Source organism: Oreochromis aureus, linkage group 9, assembly GCF_013358895.1.
Source record: "Oreochromis aureus strain Israel breed Guangdong linkage group 9, ZZ_aureus, whole genome shotgun sequence".
Classification (NCBI taxonomy): Eukaryota; Metazoa; Chordata; class Actinopteri; order Cichliformes; family Cichlidae; genus Oreochromis; species Oreochromis aureus.
The window spans coordinates 20,023,127-20,047,245 of NC_052950.1; the positions used below are offsets into that span (position 1 = coordinate 20,023,127).

Sequence of the window (24,119 nt, forward strand, 5' to 3'; positions counted from 1 at the left end):
GAAACCACAAAAAATGTATTATGTTGTGAAAACAATAGTACCTCTGTGAAGGAAATAGGCAGATGAGGTTTCCAACATCAGCTCTGAGCTCTTTTAGATTGAGCAGTCAAAGGAAAACGCTCCAAAGCAAAGGATACCCAGGAAAAACACTTCCATCGGCTCTTCTTCTGTTACAAGCTGGAAAAATATAAGATATTCAAAAGCAAATAACTCCAAGATGAGATATCTGAAAAATCTGCAATTTTATCTCCAAGCTGCTCGTCATTAGCGCAGCTTAATTAGATGTGAATATAAAAACATATACACATGAAAACACCCAAGTAGGAGCACACGAATGCAAGCCGTAAGGGCCTGTTAGATCTTGTTTTTAGCGGCGTGTAAACAGCTAGAAGGAGCTAAAGGAGCCTTTTAGGGAATCATATATTATGGAGGACGAACGATGGCGTGCTGGGACAGCTGCAACCTTGGTTTCTTTCTGCTTTTGGCTCTTTTAAAGAAAGAGGGATCGAGCACACGTTCAAATACAGACCATAAATTTACTCATGAGTAACAAAATACCGCACAGAATTCAAGCTTTAACTTTATGGAAATATAAACTTACATGATGTGTGTCGTGTTCTTGGTTCAAGTCAGCAAATCTGGGGTTGAGCCAATAGGTGGTTCCACTTTGTGTATCCTTATTGATATATTTTATTTGTTTTCTCCTGTTTTATTCACCAGTGAGCTTACGTGAATATAATTCTATGGTGCAAAGAACAAAAAATATATATTTTCCAGACAATGGTGAGGATATTATGATTTAAAGGTAAGAAAGGCTTCATCCTAGCTGACATATGCTGCCAAGAATCTGCTGGCAGAACAATATGAGTCTTAATGTGGCCAACCATAAATCCTGCAGCAATTATTCAGGAGGTTTTTCAACCTGAAGTAACCAGTGTTTTATATCGATGACTTCCTCTCCACTGTCGCAGCTGCAGTGTGTCCAAATTTATGCTCACAACAGCTATTTCATTTGTGACCTTTAACATGTGAAAATGCCATTTGTCTAAGCGCTCTCAGGGGGATTGGGAATAATCTGTGTGTGTGTCTGTGTCTATATCCTGCATGTGTGCATGTCTGTGTGTAAACATGCTTGCCAAGAAAGTAGATTTTCATTAGAGGTTTTCATGGCTTCGGTCTCAAAATCGAGCTGACAGCTTTCAAATGAGCGATTACCAGCCCATAATTTTGCACACTTTCACTGGTAAAAACCACTCCGCACCACATCACAAATATATCAGTCATTTAAATTATATCACAAGTTGTAAATCAGACTATGTGGAACACACTATGGGAGTTTTACAGTGGTAAAGAGAGTCAGGAATGCATAAAACATTATAGGATTGTTTACAGCGTGACCTCATCAGTAATAAATTATTTGTCACCACTTAACAGCGTCTATTAAAATCTGTAATTAATTTCAAAGCTTGCTTTAATCTCAAAATCTTTATACCTATATGGGAAAAGGCAAGAAAGATTAAGCTAGCCAGCCATGCAAGGAGCTCTACGGAGCTTCAGTGGCATTAAATTTCTTCCATTCCTCATTGAACATCTTGGGCCTCCTCCAGTGCATAAAACCATAGATCCTGCAAAGTGCTTGCATGAGATGTGACTTACAGAACTGAGAAAAAATCTCGAGCCAACCTTCGTTTTTTATGTGTGGTTATAAGCAATAGTTCTTCAGGCTTTCTGAAGGTCTTTTAGAGGTTTTCTTTGGACACCGGTTGCTTTTTCACTTGTTTTAAGTCCCAACCTTGTACCTGAGCTTTTTCCGATGTATGTTTGGTTGTTTGGTAGGCCGCCTTACACTTACCTGTGAATAATTCAAGCATAAAAAGGCACCTAACTCAGAGCATGTGTCACTGTTGTGTCCACACATAACAGACAACTTAGCAAAGAACCTATTTTAAACTGTGTCTTTTAGCCTGTCACAAAAATACATAATTAGTTCCCATTTTTTAAATTCAATGTATGCAAAATCATAAAAATAGCACAGTTCATGAAACAGAAAATACATTTTTTTCACTAAAAAAGTGATTCCCAAAGAGAATTAGCAATGTTGAGTGTCTCAGCATTCTGTGCAGTGTGTCCTTGAAAATAAAGTTGAAGTAAATGAGAAACAAAGGAAGCAAAAGGCCTAAAAAAAAGTGATGAACAGTATCTGAAAGTCATATCCAGCAAAGACACGGCAACCCAGAGATAAATCTGGCTCTCGAGTTGAACTAGGTTCAGGTTACTTTATTTGTACTCGTAGGTAGATTTGGTGTACAGTCATGAGTCATCCATCCTCATATGCACATTTTCAATACAGACACAACAGACAGCAGATAAGCGTGGTACAAAGCACTGTAACAAAAGCCAATAATAATTTTGAGCATCACATAACCAACAAAGTAACAAAGCTATGACAAAGGCTGAGGTATGCCAAATTAAAACTGGAGACAACAGCAACACGTAGTCTAAAGAGCTAAAAATGGTTTGGAATAGGGGGTTACAAGAAGTAGCCACATGGGGAATAACTGAGGGTGTTCTTTGGGCATATTTTAGTGCAGAAACTATGCTGTGTAGATCATGTTGATAAGTTATTTCAAATATGGTTTTTTATACCGCAACAATGTGTCTGTGAAAGGGATGGGCGCCAAGAACTAATTTTATAGTGGTGCTGCTATCAGTGTTTATGTAACCTTAATTCATTCAGACATATCTGATGTTTTCAAATGTCTAGTGACAAAGTTTTCAGTGTCATCCAGTGATGTTTGGCAGTGCTGTGCTTTCCATTCAAGGCTGAAAAAGGAGAATGTTCAGAGTGTGGATTTGCTTTTCTATATTTAATGAAAATGCAGATAAATGCAGTCCATGTATTTCAAAATGTAGTTGGCCATAAAAACCAGAAGCCAGTGGAAAGGCTGACAAATAAGCATTTTTTTAACAAGAAGAAGTGCAGCATATTTTCCTGATTTATCATGACAGCCACTGAACTGGCATGCTCATGGTAATATGGTAACAATTGTTGTTGTTCTGAGCTCAGGACGAAGTTACCTCCGGTTTTGAGCACTAAATGAGCAGTAGATCCATCTTTGTCAGTTAGGATATCAATCAAACCCATTCTTGATTGTTGAATCGGGAAAAACAAGAAAGGAAAAAAAGTACTTCATAGGGCAGCCACTGAATTTTTTGTATAAGATTTACGACCCTTCATTACAGTGGAGTCTAGTTGTTTTAGGTACAGGATACTCTGTACCCAATTGTTAGCATAGCAACGAACAATGACTCCTATATATAGTTAGCCTAAGTTTGAACTTAGCAGGAACTGTGCAGAACTGCTCTTGACCTTAGATGCACAACACCCAAACACCCTCAAATATGCTAAGCTTGGGTTGATAAGCTTTCAAAAGTAGCCATCCACACTGTTCTGGCTACAGGGAGTATAAAAAGCAGCATCATTAACAATACAGGTATCAACTGACCTAATAGCCATGTGCAGAACAAGCTAGTATCAGCTACACATTTATATTACATATTAAACTGACTGTAGTGAGGATGAAACATTAAGAGTTTTCGAGAGCCGGAGATGTAAGACAAAAAACCTACATAATAAGTATGTTTTTTCCTAAATGTATGTGTCTGTGTGTGTGCGTGTGTGCAGTTCCCAAAGTCTCTGCAGTAAGGGAGCAACAGTGGGGGCAAAGCGACACATGAACTGCAGTGACAGCAAACACCAGCATCCATGTCACAACACCACAGGAAGTCCTCCAGCGGTACGCATAGATGCAAGTGGGCAGACCTACATACACACACGTGCACTGCCACACAAACACACAAGGCTTCAGTCAGCAGCAGAGATCTGCTGAACCAACAGCATGGGCTCCGCCTGGATAAACGCGGGACAGAGATAAGCATCTGACGAGGAGCAACACAAAAGGAATGAAGACACAAAGGACAGCACATTGGGGTCTAAATATGAGGTGTGAGATAGGTGGGTGGTGTTAAATTAAATCGCAGTTAATGGCGCTATGAATGATGGGATGGAGGTAAAGTTGCATGACTGAATGGACGAGTAACAGGGGTGCAGGGGCCACTCATGCAAGATATGAGGCCGAGTTTTAAGGGTTTTCTCTCAAGACATAAAGATTCAGTAGCTCCGCTCCTCTTCAATATGTCATGCCTGAAATTCTGCAGGAATAATGGCCTCTAAGCTTTATGATTTTCCTCTATGGCAATAATCTGAATTAACAGTCCAGTTCCTGGGCTAGAAATAGCATTTGCTTCAGGCTAATTGTAATAAATTGCATACGAAATAGCTAGCAGCAAATGTTGGCAGCCCAAGCTAAAGGAAAACAGTGCATTAGGTCGAAATGTACTGAAGGACAAATCTATTCTCACGCAACAACATATTTATCTGCTGAGTCTTGAGAAGCTTTGGGGGAAAAAAACACAGGGTTTCTGTCAGTGTCATTTAGAAGTGAAATGTTTTGCAACCACTGACCGACAAGACTCACTCACAAGCTTCAAGACTGTGCTGTGCTTAAGCTCTGCATAACTCCTAAGTTATGTCACTTCAGGGGGTCTTTGTTTTCTAAAGTTAATTCATCAAACGTGTCTTTTCATGAGGAAAGGGAACATAACTAGAGCACCAGCACACACGTGTTTTTGGTTGGCCTTCATTCTTAGAACTTAGGTCAGAGGTTAGTCGGGGCCCAACCCTCATCTGACATCTGCCCCGACCCTTTGCCTTGTCACAGGCTTGTGTACACACATGTTTCAGCCTTCGGGTCCAGTCAAGACTGAGCTGGACCCCCTTTGGTGTGTTTCCTGCGCTTTGTCGCACTTGGTCTCCCTAACCGTTTCTCCCGCTTCCCCAATGTGCTGATGAAAGAACTTCAGAGCCCTGATTCATCTGGGCCAAGGCCTCCTTAATGAAATGATGAACTCACTCAGAGACGCAGAGACGCTCTGGGTGCCAGAGAGGCTGATTAAAGAAAGAGTGGGAGAGAGAGGAAGGCGAGGGATAAAAATGTATAGAGGGGGAAAGGAGGGGGAAGAAATGCTCCTCTCTTGAGGTGGAACTAGTTCTTCAATCTCTGCTGCCCCACTGCTCCAAGTGGAAAAGGGAGGAGGGAGGACTTTGGCCAAAAACCCCCGAGTCTGATCCTCATTAAGAAGCACAAAGAACATCAAAGACTAACCCCAAACCTCTATCAGTCAGGAGCACCCACAAACGCAATGATATTAAAAGTCCTGGCCGCCATTCAGTGTCAAGTTCTGAGGAAGGTGCAGGGACTCGGGTAAATCTGGGCCAGGGAGACTTTGAGGTTATGAAGGTCAGTGGAAAGTTTGAGCTAACTCTTCCTCACCTCAGTCACTCCCCACTGTGAAAAAGCTTTTTGATGGCAGAAAAAGTAGGCGGCCATGATAACTAGCAGCTGTGGGTTAATAATGTTAACTAGCAGCTGGGAGTACATTCTTGGCTCAGTCAACAATGGTTTAGTCACATGCACATGAGTCACTAATCAGCTTTACTTTCCAGTAACATTTATACTCTCGCTTTGAAGTTGTATCAAGGTCACTTCTTCAAGTGTTACTTCTTATAGCTATCCCCATACAGATGATAACTATAGCAGTGGTAGTAATGATGTGAACATCTGAGGTAACTCTTGGTGACTTTTCTTTTTATTTGAAATGAATGCTAATCACAGTAAGCTGTGTTTTCATTTTCAAAAAAGATGGGAAACAACTTTTTTTATCTATCATAATGAAAATGCTGATTATACCAGCTTTAAGGCAAAGACAAGGCATCAGTTTATTTAACTGAAGTAATTTATTTTTTACAGTTACATTTGCTCTAACAGTATTTTCACTGTAAAAAAAAAATGTGTGGGCAGTAGAAAAAAAACACAAAGGGATAAAAAAGACGCACAAGAAAGAAAAAACAACCAGTAAAATTAGATTCTGGAGGCATTAAGGCTGTTCTTCATCATGGACTGGCTGAAAGTGTCGATTGTTAGAGAAATGGACTCTTAACCGTAATAGTGCACGTCGCCGTTACAGTTTACAACAGTTAATGAGTATACATTTAATCTTGGTCGTCCAAAATGTGCAGCTGGGCTTACTCTAATTGCATCATACCAGAATGACTCAACCAGCAGCGTCTGTTGTTGATACTGGGGACAAAAAACAGTAACAATGTCTGTTTTATTTGGCTCTGGTGAGGCATGAATCCAAAAAAAACTAAGTCTGAAATACTTATAAATTAATTGAATAATTTACAGCACACACATACACACACACACACACACACATGCAAACTTCTGTGCTTTATGGTTCAGCTTAATGTCAAGTGAGGGGATGTCTTAAGTATGGTCATCTCCGTCAACTGGTATTCAAAAGAGCTCTGTGAAGAAAAGTCAGGCAGCCAGGAAAGGTTAGCTTAAAGTCACTGTAACTTTAAAGTGAGAGGAATTACAATACCTTGTTTCAGACATACGGTTAATTCCATAAAAATCTGGACAGTTACATAATTTCTGTAGTTTTGCCTTTTTTACACCACGGTGGATTTTCTCATTTCATCAAAAAAAATCAAGAAGTGCAAACTTTTAGCTTTAATTCAAAGGTTTTCACAAAAGTATTGCATTAAATATTTAGGAATTACAACCATTATTAATCATAGTTCACCCTTTTTACAGGCTCACTGACTGACAACCAGTTTCACGGTCAGTTGAGGCCTGTTCCCTTATCGTTTTATGAGAAATTAAGCAGATAAAAGCTCTGGAGTAGGTTCCAGAGTGCTGGATATGCATTTGATAGCTGCTCACTGGAAATCATAATTGCCATTACATGGAAAAACCAAAATAAACAAGCTAGCAAAACCTTTAGACATGGCAAAATCAGTAATCCGGTATATTCTTTAAATAAGGAATGCACTGCAACACCAACAACAACCACAGCTCAGCAACACCAAAAGGCCGGAAAGACCACATGAGTTGACTAACGTGCAGGATGACAGAATTATTTCCATGATTAAGAAAAACAACTTCAAAACTTCTAAACAATTCAAGAATACTCTCAAGGAGTTAGACGTATCATGGTCAAGGTCTACAGTCAAGAGACAGCTTTGTGAATGCAAAAAGCACCGGCTACATTCAAGAACCAAAGGCCAAAGTAGACTTTGTCAGAAAACATGTAACAGAACCTACGCAGGCCTTAAAAAAGTTCTTTGGACAGGAGTTCTTTGGATTACGTCATGGCATGCATGTCTCCCATCGGATCAGGGCCGCTAGTGTTTATTGATAATGTGATTGATGAGTGGGATGTACCAGGATGAATTGTGTATGTAATGGAACACTGTAATGTCAAAGGAAATGCATAAGCATTTCTCAAGGCAAAGAAATTAGATATTCTTCAATGGCCAAGTCAGTCTCAACCCAATAGAGCATGAATTTTATTTATCAAATACAAAATCAAACAAGCAGCACCTGGAAGCTCAACATTTCCTTATATCCATGGACTCTACACTTCCAACAGTCACTGGCTGTAAAGTATTTTTATCCAAGTATTAAAAACAATATATATAAAAGACTATTTCCAGTACTTAACATTTTCATTAAGTGGCAGATCTAACAGAAGAAAACAGATAAAATGAAACCTTTAATTCATCCTTCCTTACATTGATGCATCAAAGATATCATCAAGCTTACATTTATTATTTCTGTTAAAAAGTTATTGGCAACATAAGGACTAGAGTTTGGAAGCACCAGAGTATTACTTTAGGATGACTAACAGAGTGATTGAAAGAGAGAAGCAGAGAATAAAGGACCGAGCTAACCTTGCCAAAAGGTCTGATGATTGCTGCCCTCTCTTTAGACTCCCAGCCACAGCCATTAAATCTCTTACACAACTGCTGGCCTTTGCAGTGGCTCCTGACAGCCAAGTCCGCATCATCATGGCATTCAGTGTCACATACAGTGCATAACAGAGAGTCTCGTTAAATATCACAGTTTTTCGGCCACTAAAGCAGCTGTACGCGCTCTGATAAGCTAAGGCGAAAGGTGCTGGGGCTGGGGAATAAGACGATGAGGCAAAATCATCATCAGTCATCAATCATAACAAAGAATGAACTCCACAGAGTGATTTAAAATTTGTTTTCCCTTTCTAATTGGGAGCATTTATACAAAAGAAATGAGAGAGAATTTCTGTAAGAGCCCTATTCATCTTTCAAATAGAGAATGGCTGGATTTAAATGCGGTAGGTGGTTTAATATAATAGAAAGGGCTCTAATTAAAAAAAAAAATCTTTTGTCTTCAGATTAAAGTATGAATCAAAGGATCAGCAGCCATTTGCCGATGCCAGCACCACACTTACTGGCATGCTGGTATTTCATAGACTATCCAGGGAGCAAAGTGGATTAGCCCAACTTGACCTGAAAATTCACAGGAAGTGAAAAGAAGGCAAAGAATTTACTGCGTATATAATGCCTATATTCATTTGCCCCTTCTCTCATAATAAATAGTATTTTTGATAAAGCAACAGGCCACTGCTTAGTCTGTCACTCCCGATTCTCCCTTCAGTCTTCCAGCAACCAGCTGGAAACTCCTATAATGTGCTATAGGGTCATCACCAAACTTCTCAGCACTTTCTGGATGGATGTTTTCCTCCCACAGCCCTTTGCTACGACCGCACCCAATCAGCGGCGTCCCATCCACTTACAAACACCCACTTGTAGCCTCGTGCTAAACCTCCCATTTATCACACTGACAGGAGTGGCTTGTGGTTATTGACTGGGAGTGGATTATTTTCCCATCCACAAGCGCAGTTATCAAATTAGATACTGAAGCAAAATGTTTGGAATTTTAAATAAGTGGTGTCAGATGGCTTGTTTTTATCTAAGTGAGCATAAATTACATATAACCAGGAGGGGCTTGTCAGGGAGACTATGTAAGTGAGAAAATGTGTTCAGGCATGTGTGCTTGTAGTTTTGGTTTACCTTATAGGTCCTGATGAAATGTGTCTTTTGCATCCTAGTTTGCACAGATTGTGTGTCAACGCAACGCATACTTACCACAAAATATTAGTATCTGGAAAAAACATGAAGAAGAAGACTCAATTGAACTTGAACCAAAACCAAGGCAACAAAAACTTAAAGAATTTGTTCAAGCACAGACTGACTGGCCAGGGACACAAATCGAGAGATTTTTTTAGCGGTCTTGGCCCCGACTGGTGATTGGACGCTAGTGAGTCTTCACTGTGAGTGAGGAAGACACAAAGCTCGCCAAAATAAACCACGGGGGAAACGTTCTTAACAACAAACCTAATCAGACGCTGAAATGACCTTCACCCAGTTGAACATGGACATTTTCAATTCAATTCAATTTTATTTATATAGCGCCAAATCACAACAAAAGTCGCCTCAAGGCGCTTCATAAAGAAGGCAACAAAGGCAAAGTGACGAAAGCTAAAGCTATCCAGAGCTCAGAGCCAGCCACAAGCCAGCAGCCTCGGTATGAGCAAAGAATCAGAGGAGTTATGAGGAAAATTAAAGAGATGAGTGAAAAAGAGAAAACTGTCCTGCTGTCAGGTGAACTTATAAATATGGAAAATTATGTAAGTACCTGACATTTGTTTTATTGTATAAATCTGATGCACTTTCTGTTGTTTGGTAAGGTAAAATATGTCATGTCATATTTCAATGTGGATGTAAAGAAACTGCTTTTTCAGTTATTTGTACCTCCTTATAGTAGAACAATACTTTATTTTTCATAATTATAATTGACAGCAGATCCTGTAATTTACTGCAGTTTGAGAGGAAAAAAAGTTTAACAATTTATTTTATTATGAAAAAGAAAACTGGAGAGAAGTTGGGTTTTGTTCGCACGTCAGTTACAGTACTTACTCACAAACAGCTTCTTCCCCTGGGCCATTCGGACTGTCAATAAACACTATCCCCCCACATCCTCAATAATCTGAGCCACGTCTGAGTAACCCCCATCACTCAGCCACTCACACACAGACTTTATTCAGTCTTTTCTTTGCACAACTTCCAAGCACTTTGCAGCTTGTTTTCTAATTTGTCTCTTGATTGCATATATTTCCCCTGTCTACTATTTATTCCTGCTGTCTACTATTTATATTTTATTCTGGCACAGTTGGTGTGGAGCACCCACAATTTCATTGTATATGTACAATGACAATAAAGGGCTATTCTATTCTATTCTATTCTATTCTATTCTATTCTAGTTCTTAGAAATATAAGCGATAAAAATCCGTATTGGCAGGTCACGCTTAGAGAAAAATTGGAAATTGGAATCAGATACGAAAATTGCAGTCGCTGCATCACTAATTTCCAGTCTTTGATCACTTAAGCTAACTAGCTGTGGATTTTAACCTCACATCTAATGAGCAGATATAAAAGTTAGCTGCGAAAAAAAAGTGAACAGACCTCCCACCCGGAATGTGTCCTATTCTCACAACATGAAAAATCAGTTTAAAAAAGGCTCTGTATTTTTCCAATTAAGACAATAAAGACTACACACACAGGGGTGTGTGTGTGTGTCGAGGCTGACCTCTGTGGCAGTGACCCAGAACTTTTGATTGATTTGGAAAGTCATTAAAATCCCAGTTGGTGACTTGATATCATCAGCGTGGAGTTTGATGATAAGCACCCCCCCAAAAAAGCCTAATTATCAGGTACCCCTGCACACTCATATACACAAAGACACACACTTAATATTAAGCATCACCACACAACCTCACTCACATGAACACTGCCTCATTTTCTCCCCGACTTACCTATTTGATATTTTCCTTTGAACATGACCTCGCTGCAACATCAAAGGAGAGGCTATTTGACTTCTCACTCATCTGTGTCCGAGTCAATTTTTTGTTCCCTTTGCTAAAAAAAAAATGTCATAAGGCCTGATATCATGCATCATTAGTGCTTGGGGGAGAACATGCAAAGAATGTTATTACACTCTGTTCCAACTGCACAGAAAGGCAACCAGATTGTCTCTAATCAGCAATAAAGAAGTACAGATATTTCAAAAACCACTGCTCGGGGTGGATGAATGACAACTGTGCAGAGAGCTATGGCGCGTTCGGGAGTCATCATTTTAACAGTGTACTTTCCTGCCTGTGTGCTATCAAGCCTTACATCCTCCCAGACTTAAGATGACTATAAACATGATAGACGTGTTTGTTTACTCCTCGACTCGTTCCACAAGCGACGAAAACTCAGTGACGGGAACAACAATGTCGAGAAGTCTGCAAGCTCTAAGCTGCAGCAGCCAATGAGGAGCTTTTACTGCATTGTGCTTAGCGGCCTGTGTGTAGCTGTTGCCGTGGAACACAGGTATACTTCATTATCCTGCCATTCGTCTCGTCTGACGTCGTGAAATTTTGCGTGCACTGCCAAAGTTCTACTGCTTCTGAGAGAAAAATGTAGATACTTCATTACATCCTCTTTAGGAAGGAACTCATGAGAGGGAACCATTAAAAAAAAAAACAGAATTTAAAAAAAAAAAAGGAGAGAAAACATCTGGTTCCTCTTCGCAGCACATCAGTGTCCTGCTGCTGGAAAGACAGAGAAGCCAGAAGAGGATGGATAATTCATTAGGCACGCAACGTTTAATGATGCAAAGCCATTCTGTGAGACGGCAGTGATGACTCAACCAAAAGTAATTCTAGCCACAATCTACTGTACAATAAGTCGCACTCGTCTTGTGGTATTTCCTTTTTTTCGGCGAGGGGGGTGTGTGGGGGTGGGGGCTTTTCAAAACAATATTTGCCTTTGACTTCATTTCTCAAAAATGACCTTTATGTTAACTCGCCCTTCTCACAAATACATGATGATGGAACAAAGTCAGGAAGCAGAATGCAGCGCTTCTGTTTGGTTTTTTTCCCCCTTTTCAATATTCAGATGTAGAGAGTGCTTTGAGTTTTCCTTAATAACATTGAAGTTGAACAAAGTGAGCAACGTGAAAATGTCAGCAGAAAATGGATGAAATGTAAGATCAAATACACACAAGTATATTTGAAAAGATTTACCATAAATGGAAATTTTTCAGACTACTGAGCACTCCACGTACATTACATGTAATCTCACTGTTAAATAAAGGAATCTCTGTATGAAAATGGTCTGTACTCGTGTCGTGCCCTTTAACTTTAAGTGCTTAAAATGTGTTTCTCATTCACTCGTTTTCACACACACACACACACACACACAATGCTGGCAGAGCTGCCACATGAGGACCTTGCCTGGTATTGGGAGGGACTTGGTCAGCATCTTGTCAAAGGACACTTGAGCTCAGAGATCAAACCACCAAATCTATCACCGGAGTGGAAAACCTGCTGTACCTGTTGTATATGTTAGTCTGTCTGCTCTTTGCCAGTCTCGATCACCAGTCCATTCTATTCAAAACTTTGCACATGTGTTGCTCAAGATCTAATCCTAGTGTCAAGTTTGTAGTTATTCGGATAAGAGATGCTCCCATCAGAAGCACTGCAAGGTCACAGATAACGCCACACTCCTGTGTCCTCGTGTTTAAGTCCACAGGTGAGATAACAGAGTTCAGAATTAAACCTTAACTGAATATGACTACATATTATTATCAATGAATTAAACTTGCTTTAAAAATATAAATGTTCAGTAATTTTGTAGTAGTAATAACAGTCACAATGTCTAACACCGATGGAGCTCATAAGCTTAGATACACAGATGTATCAGTATTTTCAGTGGAAAAATAAGCACAGTGGGTAAAAAGTCAAGATTACCACCTTTTGTCAGAAAGCAGCATCCCCAGTTAAAGGCGGAAAAGCACCAATATATTGTTGTCTGGCAGATAAAGCCACTGCATACCCTAAAATCTTTGTTTTACTCTCTTAAGAAACTTAAGAGCCCCTAAGGGACACGCTTTCAATCTGCTGTGAAAACAGCTGTTAAGCATCTCAGCAGCTTGGCCATTTCCAGAAGAGTCCGTTCAAGTGACTATCAAATTTGATCAGCCCGCTACATATGGCATTTCACACCTTACTAGACAGCCACTCACTCAAAGATTATGTTAATATAGTAGTAAGTGAACTATCGATAGAAAGTCTGTGTGAGGAAATTAAAGCTATGCATCATCCTCACCTTTACATTCATTTGATTTGTTTCCACAGCGTGTTTTAAGCTGCAGAGAGTGCATCTCCCACTGGTTTCAATAGCCTGACACTGGCACAGACACTGCCTGCATTCCTGAGCTGGTAAAGAAGTATATTTTGGGTTATCGCACCAACACATCATTTGCCGATTTCCCAAGGCGATCACACGGAGACCAAAAGTATGATAACATGCCGCCATGGACATCCTGACAAAAAGTTAATGGGCTAATGGATTAAACAACACGGCATGGTCCCTTTTAATTATGACTGAATATTTCGTGGTTCATTTGCTTTGACCCTCTTCTTTTACAGTGTTGTTGTTATGAAATTGTGTTTCTCCCATGTGAGAACAACAACTTTTCACATTATATGAAGCCAATTTTTCCATCTGCTTAGTAAAGTAATTAAATCAAGATCAGATAAGGTATTGCATTTGAACATGCAAATGTGAAGCACTGGTTATACATCTTGAGCTGTCTTCCTGCTCTTTTAATTTAAAGCAGCTTTTTACACATTCACACTACAGCAAACGTAACATTGCATTCACTGCTGCACATGACAAGTTGTTTCTTGTTCTTGGTATTCATTCAATTTAATTTTATTTGTATAGCACCAATTCACAATAAAGTCACCCCAAGGCCCTTTGTACTGTGGATTAAAGACGCTAATATATTAGAGAAAGAATGAGCAGGCGATCTATTACCAGCAAGCATTTTGCAACAGTGGGACAGAAAAACTCCCTTTCAACAGGAAGAAAGCTCCAGCAAAACCAGGTTCAATGATGGACAGCTATTTGCCACAACCAGTTGGTGGTGATGGGAAAAAGAAGATAGCAAACTGAAACAGGAGAACAGGAGTCACCCAATCCAGTCCTAACTATAAGCTTTGTCAAAGTGAGAACAGTGATGATCAGTAATGGGCATGAAGATATCATGTGGAATACGGAGGTCATAGTTTGTTATGCCATGGAAGTCTTACAGCATAACAGCATCGGTTAACATAGCATGTTGGTATAGACCACCTAAGACGTAGCTAAAGACTGAGATGAATAGTGAAGCGATTCTCTATGTATAAGAACTTTTGATGGGAACCCAGTACAAGATATCTTCTTTTCACCACCCAAGACTGTTGACATAATCTGCAAATATTGTTGGAAACATGAGATGATGCACATCATGGTCCCGAGTGCAGCTGTCCAGGGTATAATAGCTCACTGAAAGACATATCACCATCTTACTCACAGTTAATCCTTCTCAAAACACAGACAAGTCTTTGAATCAAAAGCATATATTGATCATATACATTGTGAAATTTTTAAAAGACAAAAGATAAATCGTGGTAATATTTCAATGTAAAATCTAAAAGACTCTTTGATCATTGAAATTCATAGAGATTCTATTTATAAGTGTTTACTAAGGAAAAGGTGAAGACATCTAGAAATACATTTACGGTTTTACTTCTTTTCAACAATGCAATGCCATTTTTTGGTGGATAATATAGAGAAAAATGTTCCATGTATTTAAATTTCAAACATCATCATCAGCAATAATAATAACAATAAAAATGGCTAAAGATAGTACCAAAAAGATGGCAGTGGCACAGAACTATGTATTCATTAGTAACATTAGCCTATGAACTAACTAAGAGCTTGACCTTGTCTTCAAGACCACATCCATCTGAAAACATGTCTGCTGCTGTTGATACACACTAGCACAGCTCAATAACCTGAATTTCCCCCAAAAGTGATCACTGGGGTGGATGTCTTTAGCTTTTTCAAATAAATTAAATACTTTACATTGTATGCACATAGCTCTGTGGATAATAGGTATGATAAAACGGATGCTATCATGCACAGATTCTCAATAATTCTAAAAACTGAAGTAATAACTTGCAATCGTATACAGTTTTATAAACTGAAAAGTCTGCTTGGATAGCAAAGCAAACGTTATGAATATAAAATAACTGAGGAAGAAAGACGCCACAATGCTGCCTGTTTTCGGAAAGATAAATCCAGGGCAGAAACGCCGCAGCAACAACAGTGTATTTTTGACAATGTCGACAAAAACATATTGCTGATTCCTTCTTTGACTCATGCAAATTGCACAGCGGCAAAAGCAACAATGCTTCCTCAGTACCAGTAATGTGAGCTGACATATTCGCATCTGCTGTAATGTTCTCTCTATATGATGCCAAGATCATTAGCTGTTATAGCTGTGAAAATGAACAGAGTGATGAATGACTTGCTGTTCTGCTGCTATGCAGGTACTTTTTTTTTCTTTTTAATTTGATGCTGCTAATACAATATTTGAATGAGAGATGATTGCTCGCAATAAACTCGTCAAGTTGCTTATGTTATTGTGGAATGTGGATGTTGTGCGTCTGCACATCATAAAAAGAGAAGAGCCTGAAACTTGACCCCACTATCACCTGGTTCCAAGCAAGCAGCGAGGGGAAAAACCCACAAAAAACATGGATGGGCTGAGTCAGAATATGTAGTTTGCTGCTGAAGCTGCTTTTGTGTCCTTCCACCATCAAACCCAGCATGCCCTGCTTACAAGCTGAGCCTAACCTGCATACAACATCAGCACTTCTGCTGTTCACACGCACACTACTGAACGTGACACAAACACACACATCATGGTGTTAGTACAGCTGCCATCGAAGATACAAATCCCAAGCCGTGCACATGTGCCGTTGTGGAACCACAGCGTGCTATAGATGCCACCCTTCTGGAGGGGTTTGCAGCAAACTGGCAATTTTCCATTGCATCCTTATTCACGTGCTCTGTCACTCAACCTGTCACCATGGAGATGAGCTGTGTCTCATGCTGGAGTGCATACACTGCAGCATACAGCAGCAGAGGCGAGCACAGCTGACTCTGTCACACCTCCCATGCAATCAGAAGCACGCCTTTAAACCAGTGGAGCAATAAAGAGCACTAAATCCGAGTCCCCATATCCAGCTCTGTTCTACAGCCATTAGCGTTGTGCTTTTAATACTGTGAGTTGTAGTGGTCAATAAATGCGCCCCAACCTGAGTGTCATCTTACTTAAGACAGAGCATGACACTCAATGAGAGGAGGCCTGAGGAGAAAAAGTTAGCTGCAGCACGTAAAGGGCAACTGCCACTTTAGATAAGTGTCCTGAGTGGAGACTGAATGGGATCACACCGCTGAGTGGAGCAAAGCAGGGGGTCAACACAAAGGCCACACACTGTCATTCATATGTAACATGTGCAATATGACATTAACATAGATATCAATGAGCAAGAAAAAATATGACCCTATTTAAGGCAGAAAAGGCAGCATGTAACATTTCATATTTAAATAAAAATGCATTTAATCATCGAGGATTGACTGTATTTTCTGCTGATAACTGCATCATGAAGAGGAGTGTAATACAATGCAAGACAGCGCTGAGAAGGCAGCTTAACTGTTTTGACTACAGTAGGGCACAGATCCAGGATACAAGAAAAGCAGCAATGTAACGGATCTATTTGGGTAACTAAAGTTAAGCAACAGCAGTATTTAACTGTGCGTAAAAACTTTAAACACGGCATCTTTAGTTTGTCTGAAAAGTTTTACGCATAATTTAGGCTTGGCGAGATCTGTTAAAATCAAGGTCAGCAGATAGATATATATTTTTTATTTTTTTTCTTACTGTGAGGTTTGGGACTTCCTTTATGATCACTCGGAGGAAGGTCCGCGAATTGCACCCGGTGTCCCGACATGTCTGTTACAGGCTCTCAGGTCAGAGCTCCAGGACTTCACCGCTCTTCTCTGTGTTGTTTTAAAAGTAACAGCCAACTTCCGAGCAGGGGGCTGGTGGGGTGGGGAGGCTTCACCGCGTCGAGGTGACCGCGTCGCCGTCCGTGTTGCGCGTGGGAATCCTTCGACACTACACACCGGAGAGGGGCGTCCGTGGATGACTTTCCCTCTGCCCCCTGTGAGTCTCTGAGCTGACTGTGTGCCAGTACTGCGGTGAAGCAGCCAGCTCGGTCCAACTCTCACCTGCCACTCTGCTCTAAGAAGCCTGGTGAACGTAGTAGACTCGCAGGAGCAGGGAGAGGCACTATCCCTCCCCCCGTATTAAAAATCATAAAACTTTTCCCCCCACACACAAATGACGATGACTGCAGCGTTACGTCACCACTGTAAAGAATCCTTAATAACCTCGTAATAAAGTTTAAACCGGGGCTGTACAAATGATGTTGGATTCACATACTAGATATCATATTTTCGGACACTTGGAACATTTTCCAGCTGCCAGAGTCAGGACGCTCTTAATCAGTGTTCAAAATCTAACTTGGGTGGTCTTATAAATTATAAATGTAAAACTTTAAAAAGCGACTCTTCCACCATTTCTCCCAGTCATCGCATCCCATGATACCAAAACATGCCATTTCACATTTTTGAAGACCACTGCGCAGTCACCTTAACTCTGCGTATTGTATCCGATAATCCAACGCTGTAATCAGTTTTTAAAAGAATACAAATACCTTTATTGATACCTTGTCTGAGCATCTGGGAGCATACAGTGCCACCTAACGGAAGGAAGGCGCAATATTTATCAGTACACGAGTTTTTCATATCTGCTTTAAAAAGCAGCTAAATAAGTTTCTCTATATGTCTTTGTCATGTTCACGAAACAGTACACTGTGATCATAAAGGGATGGACATGGTCAGTAACAATACTCAGGTAGCCTGCAGCAATTAAATGACACTCAGTTTGTACCTATGAGCCCAAAGTGTGCAAAGAAGACATCTCCCTCACCCTTACACAACCAGCCAGAAGTGTTGATAGAAGGCGGGATGGATCCATGCTTTAATGTTGTTTACACCAAACTGCAGAAGCAAAAGAAAATGAGTTTCATTGCAGCGTTTTTCCAGTTTTCTGCTGTGTCTCATTTTGGTGAGCCCGTGTAACTTTTGGCTGTTCTTAACTTAAAGGAGTAACACCCAGTGTGGTCTTCTGTTTGGTGTAGCCCACCCGCTTCGAGGTTCAAGGTTTTGCACATTTAGCGATGTTCTTCTTACTCGGTTGTAATGACAGGTGTCGAACTCCAGGCCTCGAGGGCCGGTGTCCTGCAGGTTTTAGATGTGTCCTTGATCCATCACAGCTGATTCAAATGGCTAAATTACCTCCTCATCATGTCTTGAAGTTCTCCAGAGGCTGGTAATGAACTAATCATTTGATTCAGGTGTGTTGACCCAGGGTGAGATCTAAAACCTGCAGGACACCGGCCCTTGAGCCCTGGAGTTCGACACCCCTTGATGTGACTGGTGTATTTCCTTCCTTGGCCTTTCTCCTCCAACCTCTGGTATTTTGGCTGGAGAACTTAAACCCACTCGACTTTTTTCTCTTCCAGAGCATTCACTGTAAGCCCCAGAGATCCCATCCCATTAGATAAGCAAGTCTGAAATACCGAGTCCAGCCAGTCTGGCACCAACAGCAATGCCACGTTCATAGACACTTCTACCCATTCTGATGCTCAGCTTGAACTTCAGCAGGTTTTTGATCATGTCTAGATGCCTAAATGCACTCAGGTGCTGATAATTAGATATTTGTATCCGTGAGCATCTGAACAGATGTAGCTAATGAAGTGACTGGTGAGTGTATTTAGAACAGCAGACATTAATGTGAAATGCCAAAAAGGAAAGTATTATTACAATATGAATACATCCATATGTTGTGATTAACTTTTAGTATTTGCAAGCTGTATTTGGGTGGTTTGCTTTCCTTTTATATAGTTTGGAGGAAATCAAGCAGAATCTACAGTTTAAAAAAAACAAAACAATTACAGCAGAAATTACATTTTGGCCTATACCGTGACTGTGCACCCTTTACTTAAGCTTTAACATAGCTCAGTACACAGAGCACATTCTCTTGTACTCTGTGTATTGAAGCCGTGGTCCCTTAATACACCGAGTTCTGCAGCCTGACCTGAATGAGAGGCTGCAGGGTCACTACATGTAATAAATTCCCAACATCACTTTTCACTTTAGGACACCGGTGAGTGGAGGATGACTGCAGCATGAACTGTGGTGGTGATGTGGTGGTTATGGACGGCCTTACACCTAAGATGAAACAGTGGATATCGCTAAAGCTGAATAACAAATTTATGAAAATGTAGGCGATAAACAAATAGCGGGACAACGAGCATGTAAATTAAAAATGAAGCCACTGCAAGTTAGTTTTTTCTTAACTTTATTTTGAAATTCTTTGTCAAATGTCTAAAAAGTACTGGAATAATGGAAAATGAACCGTTGAATCATTCTCGCAGACACAAACCAACTGTGAACTACTCTTAGAGGAATTTTGTGCAAATGAGTAGCTAAACACATGGAAAATGCAAACCAGATTTCTCTTTGTCTGAAAATATTGGGCAGTTGCCAAAGCATGAGAAGCACGACAAAAAAATAATAATAACTGGTCAGCTGAGAAAGGGCAAATAAAAATAGTACACTCCAAAAGCACTCAGCCACATCTGAACGGCATTAGAGAATTTCACTCATGTCAACATCACCCAAACTATCAAGAACAGACTCACACACTGTCAAACTCTTTCGGAGACAACTAGTGCTAATTTCAAAACGCTGGCATAGACATGAACCAAAGTATGTGCACTGCACGTCTTTTTGCTCCTTAAAAAATCCTTAAAAAATAATAATTTAAAGCACGTAGAAACAAAGCAGAACCATTCATCTCTATTCCTCTGTAATGCGCTGTATTTCGTTTACACAGACCCATTCTGCTCAATGTACATTTTGGATAATGAGGCTGCCATCGACTTTGCCAGTTCCTCGTCCCGTTTCTTTTGCATCTGCGAGTTTCGGCACCAGTCCTCATACTCTGGGTTGGGCAGACACCTGTCCAAGAGAACGTCATAGTGACCGTTGCTCAGCCAACTCAGCCAGATAGCCGGTTTGGAAGGATCCTCCTCTCCAAGAAAGTGCACCATGGTGGAGACAGTGGGACTCTCCAAGCTGCCCCCTGTTGTGAGGTGGATGTTGACATTCAGCATCTGGCTCATGGCGAGAAGCTCGGGGTAACCGGCCCAAGCGCCGTCCTGCGCTGCATTGATCAGGAATTCCCCCACATCCTCTTCAATGATAGGGTTGAATTCGTCAAGGTGGTCAGCGATGTGGTGCACCGTCTGCTCCCTCAGCTCTGCATGTCTCGACTGGTCCCCATATGTGGCTTTAGACACAGCCCTGTACAGACAGTTGCCATCTGGAATGATTTGATACCTGTATTTGTGCCTCTCCTGGAGGTACTTATTTTGCTTTTCCACTTCAGCCAGGTATCGGGCGACTTTGTCGTTGATCTCCCCTCTCTCCTGGACTCTCTGTGGAGGGGACTCCTGCAGAACACTGAGCTCAAACGCCCGTCTCTCTTCTGATGCTGGAACAGCTTTGGCCGTGTTCATTAAACTAAAGTCTTCTTTTATGAGACCCTTAGGCTGTACTGCCTTGGGGGGAAAGAGCTCCTCGTCTTTCAGTGAGGCCCACTCTTTGCTTCTGAAGGGGGTAATAGTCAGTGAAATTCCATCATCCCCACCTGAAGTTTCCACCATCCTCTTGTATTCTTCTATTCTAGGTCCACTGGTGTTGTTGCTGTTGGTAAGCTGATTTCCAGTGAGTTCTGGGCAGTCTGGGAAAAGCTCATCTGTCCCATTGCTCAAATGATCCATCAAGTCCACTATCACATCAGAGTCGCAGTCATTACAGAGTAAAGTTTCACCGTTATGAGAGTCTGGGGAAGGTGGTTTGACTTTGGACTCCCTCATAACATGCACAGGCACAGACCTCTCCACTCCATCAGGTCTCCGGATTAAAATTTCAGCAGTCGAGGTGAAGTAAATTGGCCTCATGGTTGAAGCTTCGTAACACGACAAGGCAGGCATGTTTGCGGAAGACACAGACTCGCTCACCGGATCACTGTTGGTCGCCGAAGTTGCGTCTGGTTGAGTAAATCCCGGCCTGTCAGCCTCAGAGGAACTTGCCCCGTTCAAACGCGCAGAAGCGGTCGACAAAGTTATTGTAACTTTGCGAGACGACCTCGGGTAGTGTGTCAGCACACTGTTGTACAACTGCATTTTGAAAGAGTCCTTTATACTGAACGGCGCGGCTGGGCTGTTACGGAAAGATGACAACAATAGCTAAAAATACTCTCCATGTCATCAACAACAGCAAAGTTGTAGGGAAGGTCTCCATGCCCTGAGTCCCGCTGTCATTGACACACAGAGACGACTAGACTGTCCAGTTTAGCCCTCTTGCGTCATTTGCAGTTGGGGTGCCTCCCTAATTTTAGACTCCAAACTGTAACAGGACCCAGTCCTCTTCGACAATATCAAGTCCGACGAAGCTAAACCAAAAAACACTTTTCAGTTGAATTATTTCAAAATAAAATTCATGGTTTACGCACACGTGCGCCTTCGTTATGCGAGATCATGTTTTACTGTTTTACAGCAGTGAGCAAAAGTTTCTTTAAAAAAACAAACTTTAAAAAAATGTTTCATGCTGATAAACAGGAAAAGATGCTTTAACTTTAAAGTGCAAAAAAATCCTTACAAAATAGTGAACTTTTTTATTTTTCTGTTTTAAGAAGTCTCATAACTAGTTCACTTGGAATACCACATGTTTACTGGGTTTTAATTTACTTTCAAAAAAATCAATTGTGGTGTTGCTTTCATTCAAATAGCCACCTAATCATCAAATACACTTTCTTCCTCTTTACTAACATGATGACTTGAAATAAAATGATCACGTCAAATAACATGGTAATCTATCAAAACGTTAATTAAAGCAGATGTTCGCAAAGCTCAGTTTTAGTGTAATTAGGCCTGTGATTTTTATTTATTGATTTATTGCGAATGAACTGAAACAAAAGAAAAACACAGTCCACCATAAATCCCGGATATGGGAACAATTTACCAGATTACAAAATGAACCTCATCATTTTGTGAACCATATTTGAACCACAACAATCTTATTTTGAAAGAAAAACCCACCAGTTTCCTGTACAGTTGTGGCTGTCTGTAACTTCACACAGCTCTCCACGGTCGTCCTGACTGAAGCCGCGACGCTCGTGGACAAATGTGAAGGATTTGATGCGTCACAGTCAAATGAGTCGAGTGACACAACAGTAAAGCAGCAGAGCTACCGCTCAGCTAATTATCGTGTCTATTAAACACAGCGTTTTACATTTGTTTTCCCTCTAAACAGAGTTATGTGGCTCTTGTTATTAATCCTTCAAAATAAACATAAAAACATTCATTAAACAAGTGAAGTGTTATCTCGGTCTGGAAAGTATAAAACAAACACTGAGCTTTATTTGTCGTCTTACATCACCACTGAATTCCGGTCATAGTAAGTGTAAATATTAATAAAAGAAATGACTCAAAAAAGCTCACCAAATGTGTTGATTATACAGAAAGCATGAAATGCTCAATGTTCAAAATTAGTCATAAGTCATAAGTACAGCTAGTCTATCAGACTAAATGACTATTAATATTACTGCTATTATTAATTACAAAAATCAGCCAATCAATAAATATTGTTTTGAAATCATTTGATCTATTTTAATGTCACAACTGACGGGAAGCATACCTAATATCTGGCTATCTGGCAGTAGCTGGCTTTGGCCTGCCAAACTTACTCGTCTCTATTTTTAACAGTGACTGAGCTGGAAAACACACTCACGCTGCTTGTGTTTGATAAGAATGTGAGAGCTTAATAAAGATATTACTTCAGTGAGTGGGTGTTCATTTATAGCAACAAAAACAAAACAAAACATTAACATTAATAATCAGTAAAGTTGACTGTTTATTTTTGTTTTGTTTTGATATGCTGTAATAGTATATTGAAACATAATAACACTTTATAATACGGCCTGTGACTAAGGGTGAAATTCCCCTTGACTTTCCATATATTTGACCTGAAATTACAATGTAATTCCATTAACCTACAAATACAACAGAGTAAGGAGGTAATAATTCAAGTATTTACATCAATCATTATACTATCATTACACATTATACATTCATTTTGGCTAGTGTATTTGACACGAAAGGAGACACAAATTATACTCTAAGTAATTTTATGTAGTACATAATTTCCAGGTATTTTAAGATGCATCAGAGAAGGGCCAATGACCTGTCCTCTTTCTCCTCATATTCATCCTTATCATAAAAGGGCCAAAAAGCAGAAAAGAGAAAATATGAAAAAGAGCCAAAGAGAAATAAAACTGAGAAGCATAAATAAAAGTGTTCATAGCTAATAAGAAAAGTTTATTGTCATTTCTCTTATATAAATAATACCCAAATTATTATTTGGGAGTCTTTCTTCTTTCACATTAATACATTTTTTTTGTTTGTTTTGTTTTGTTTTCTCCAGTCCTTTTGAAAGTTCTGGTTGTATGTTGAACATTATTTCCAAAAAAAAAAAAAAAAAAGGTTTGATTTTGCTTCATCATTATAAGATCACATGGGCAGATGTCCTGCAGTGTTTGCTAGTGTTTAATTTTATTTAGGAACGGGAGAAATAGTCTTCATCACATTGTCACATGTAATACAAGAGGACTTGTCGAATATGCACACCAATGTAATGCATAATAAAAATGTAACAAGTCAAAGTAAAGCCACTACACAATACGGCCTGCGTGCCTAAAAGTACAGCGTATTTACGATGTAAGCTGTGGAAATTTTGTTGGTTTTTCCACTAAAACACCCAGAAATTACACGCTACTTAAAATTGTTTACATTACAATTATTTCTTCTCTTTTGTAAAAGCTTTTAATCATCACACCCTTATTCTAGAGTATCTACTGCTAATTATTTGTAGGTAAATATAAGTACATTGTATTTATGGTAAAATCAGTGGAAATTCCATTTAATTGGAGCAGAATTGCACTTAGTCGTGGGCCGTGCTATAAAGTGTTACCATACCA

At 40.0% G+C, this 24,119-nt stretch overlaps 2 protein-coding genes across 2 annotated transcripts in view; both read right to left on the minus strand.

Annotated features, from left to right (window-relative positions):
- si:ch211-285f17.1 (sickle tail protein homolog) overlaps window positions 1-17,226 on the minus strand; it is a 115,955-nt gene extending 98,729 nt beyond the window's left edge. Inside the window, exon 1 of the mRNA XM_039616951.1 lies at window positions 16,830-17,226. Within this exon, the coding sequence (XP_039472885.1) occupies window positions 16,830-16,899 (70 nt within the window). The 5' untranslated portion in view covers window positions 16,900-17,226. The remainder of the gene's footprint in view (window positions 1-16,829) is intronic.
- A 2,133-nt stretch (window positions 17,227-19,359) lies between these two features.
- On the minus strand, window positions 19,360-22,271 carry LOC116314482 (OTU domain-containing protein 1). The gene is made up of 2 exons (XM_031732522.2): window positions 22,183-22,271; window positions 19,360-21,536 (listed from the first exon to the last, which is right to left on the minus strand). Exon 2 carries the CDS (start codon window positions 21,265-21,267, stop codon window positions 19,906-19,908), a length of 1,362 nt encoding a protein of 453 aa, XP_031588382.1. The 5' UTR covers window positions 21,268-21,536; window positions 22,183-22,271; the 3' UTR covers window positions 19,360-19,905.
- Between the last annotated feature and the right edge of the window lie 1,848 nt (window positions 22,272-24,119).

Coding starts and splice junctions, on each gene's coding strand:
- LOC116314482 (XM_031732522.2), bottom strand. CDS start 21,267: ATGCAGTTGTACAACAGTGTGCTGACACACTACCCGAGGTCGTCTCGC.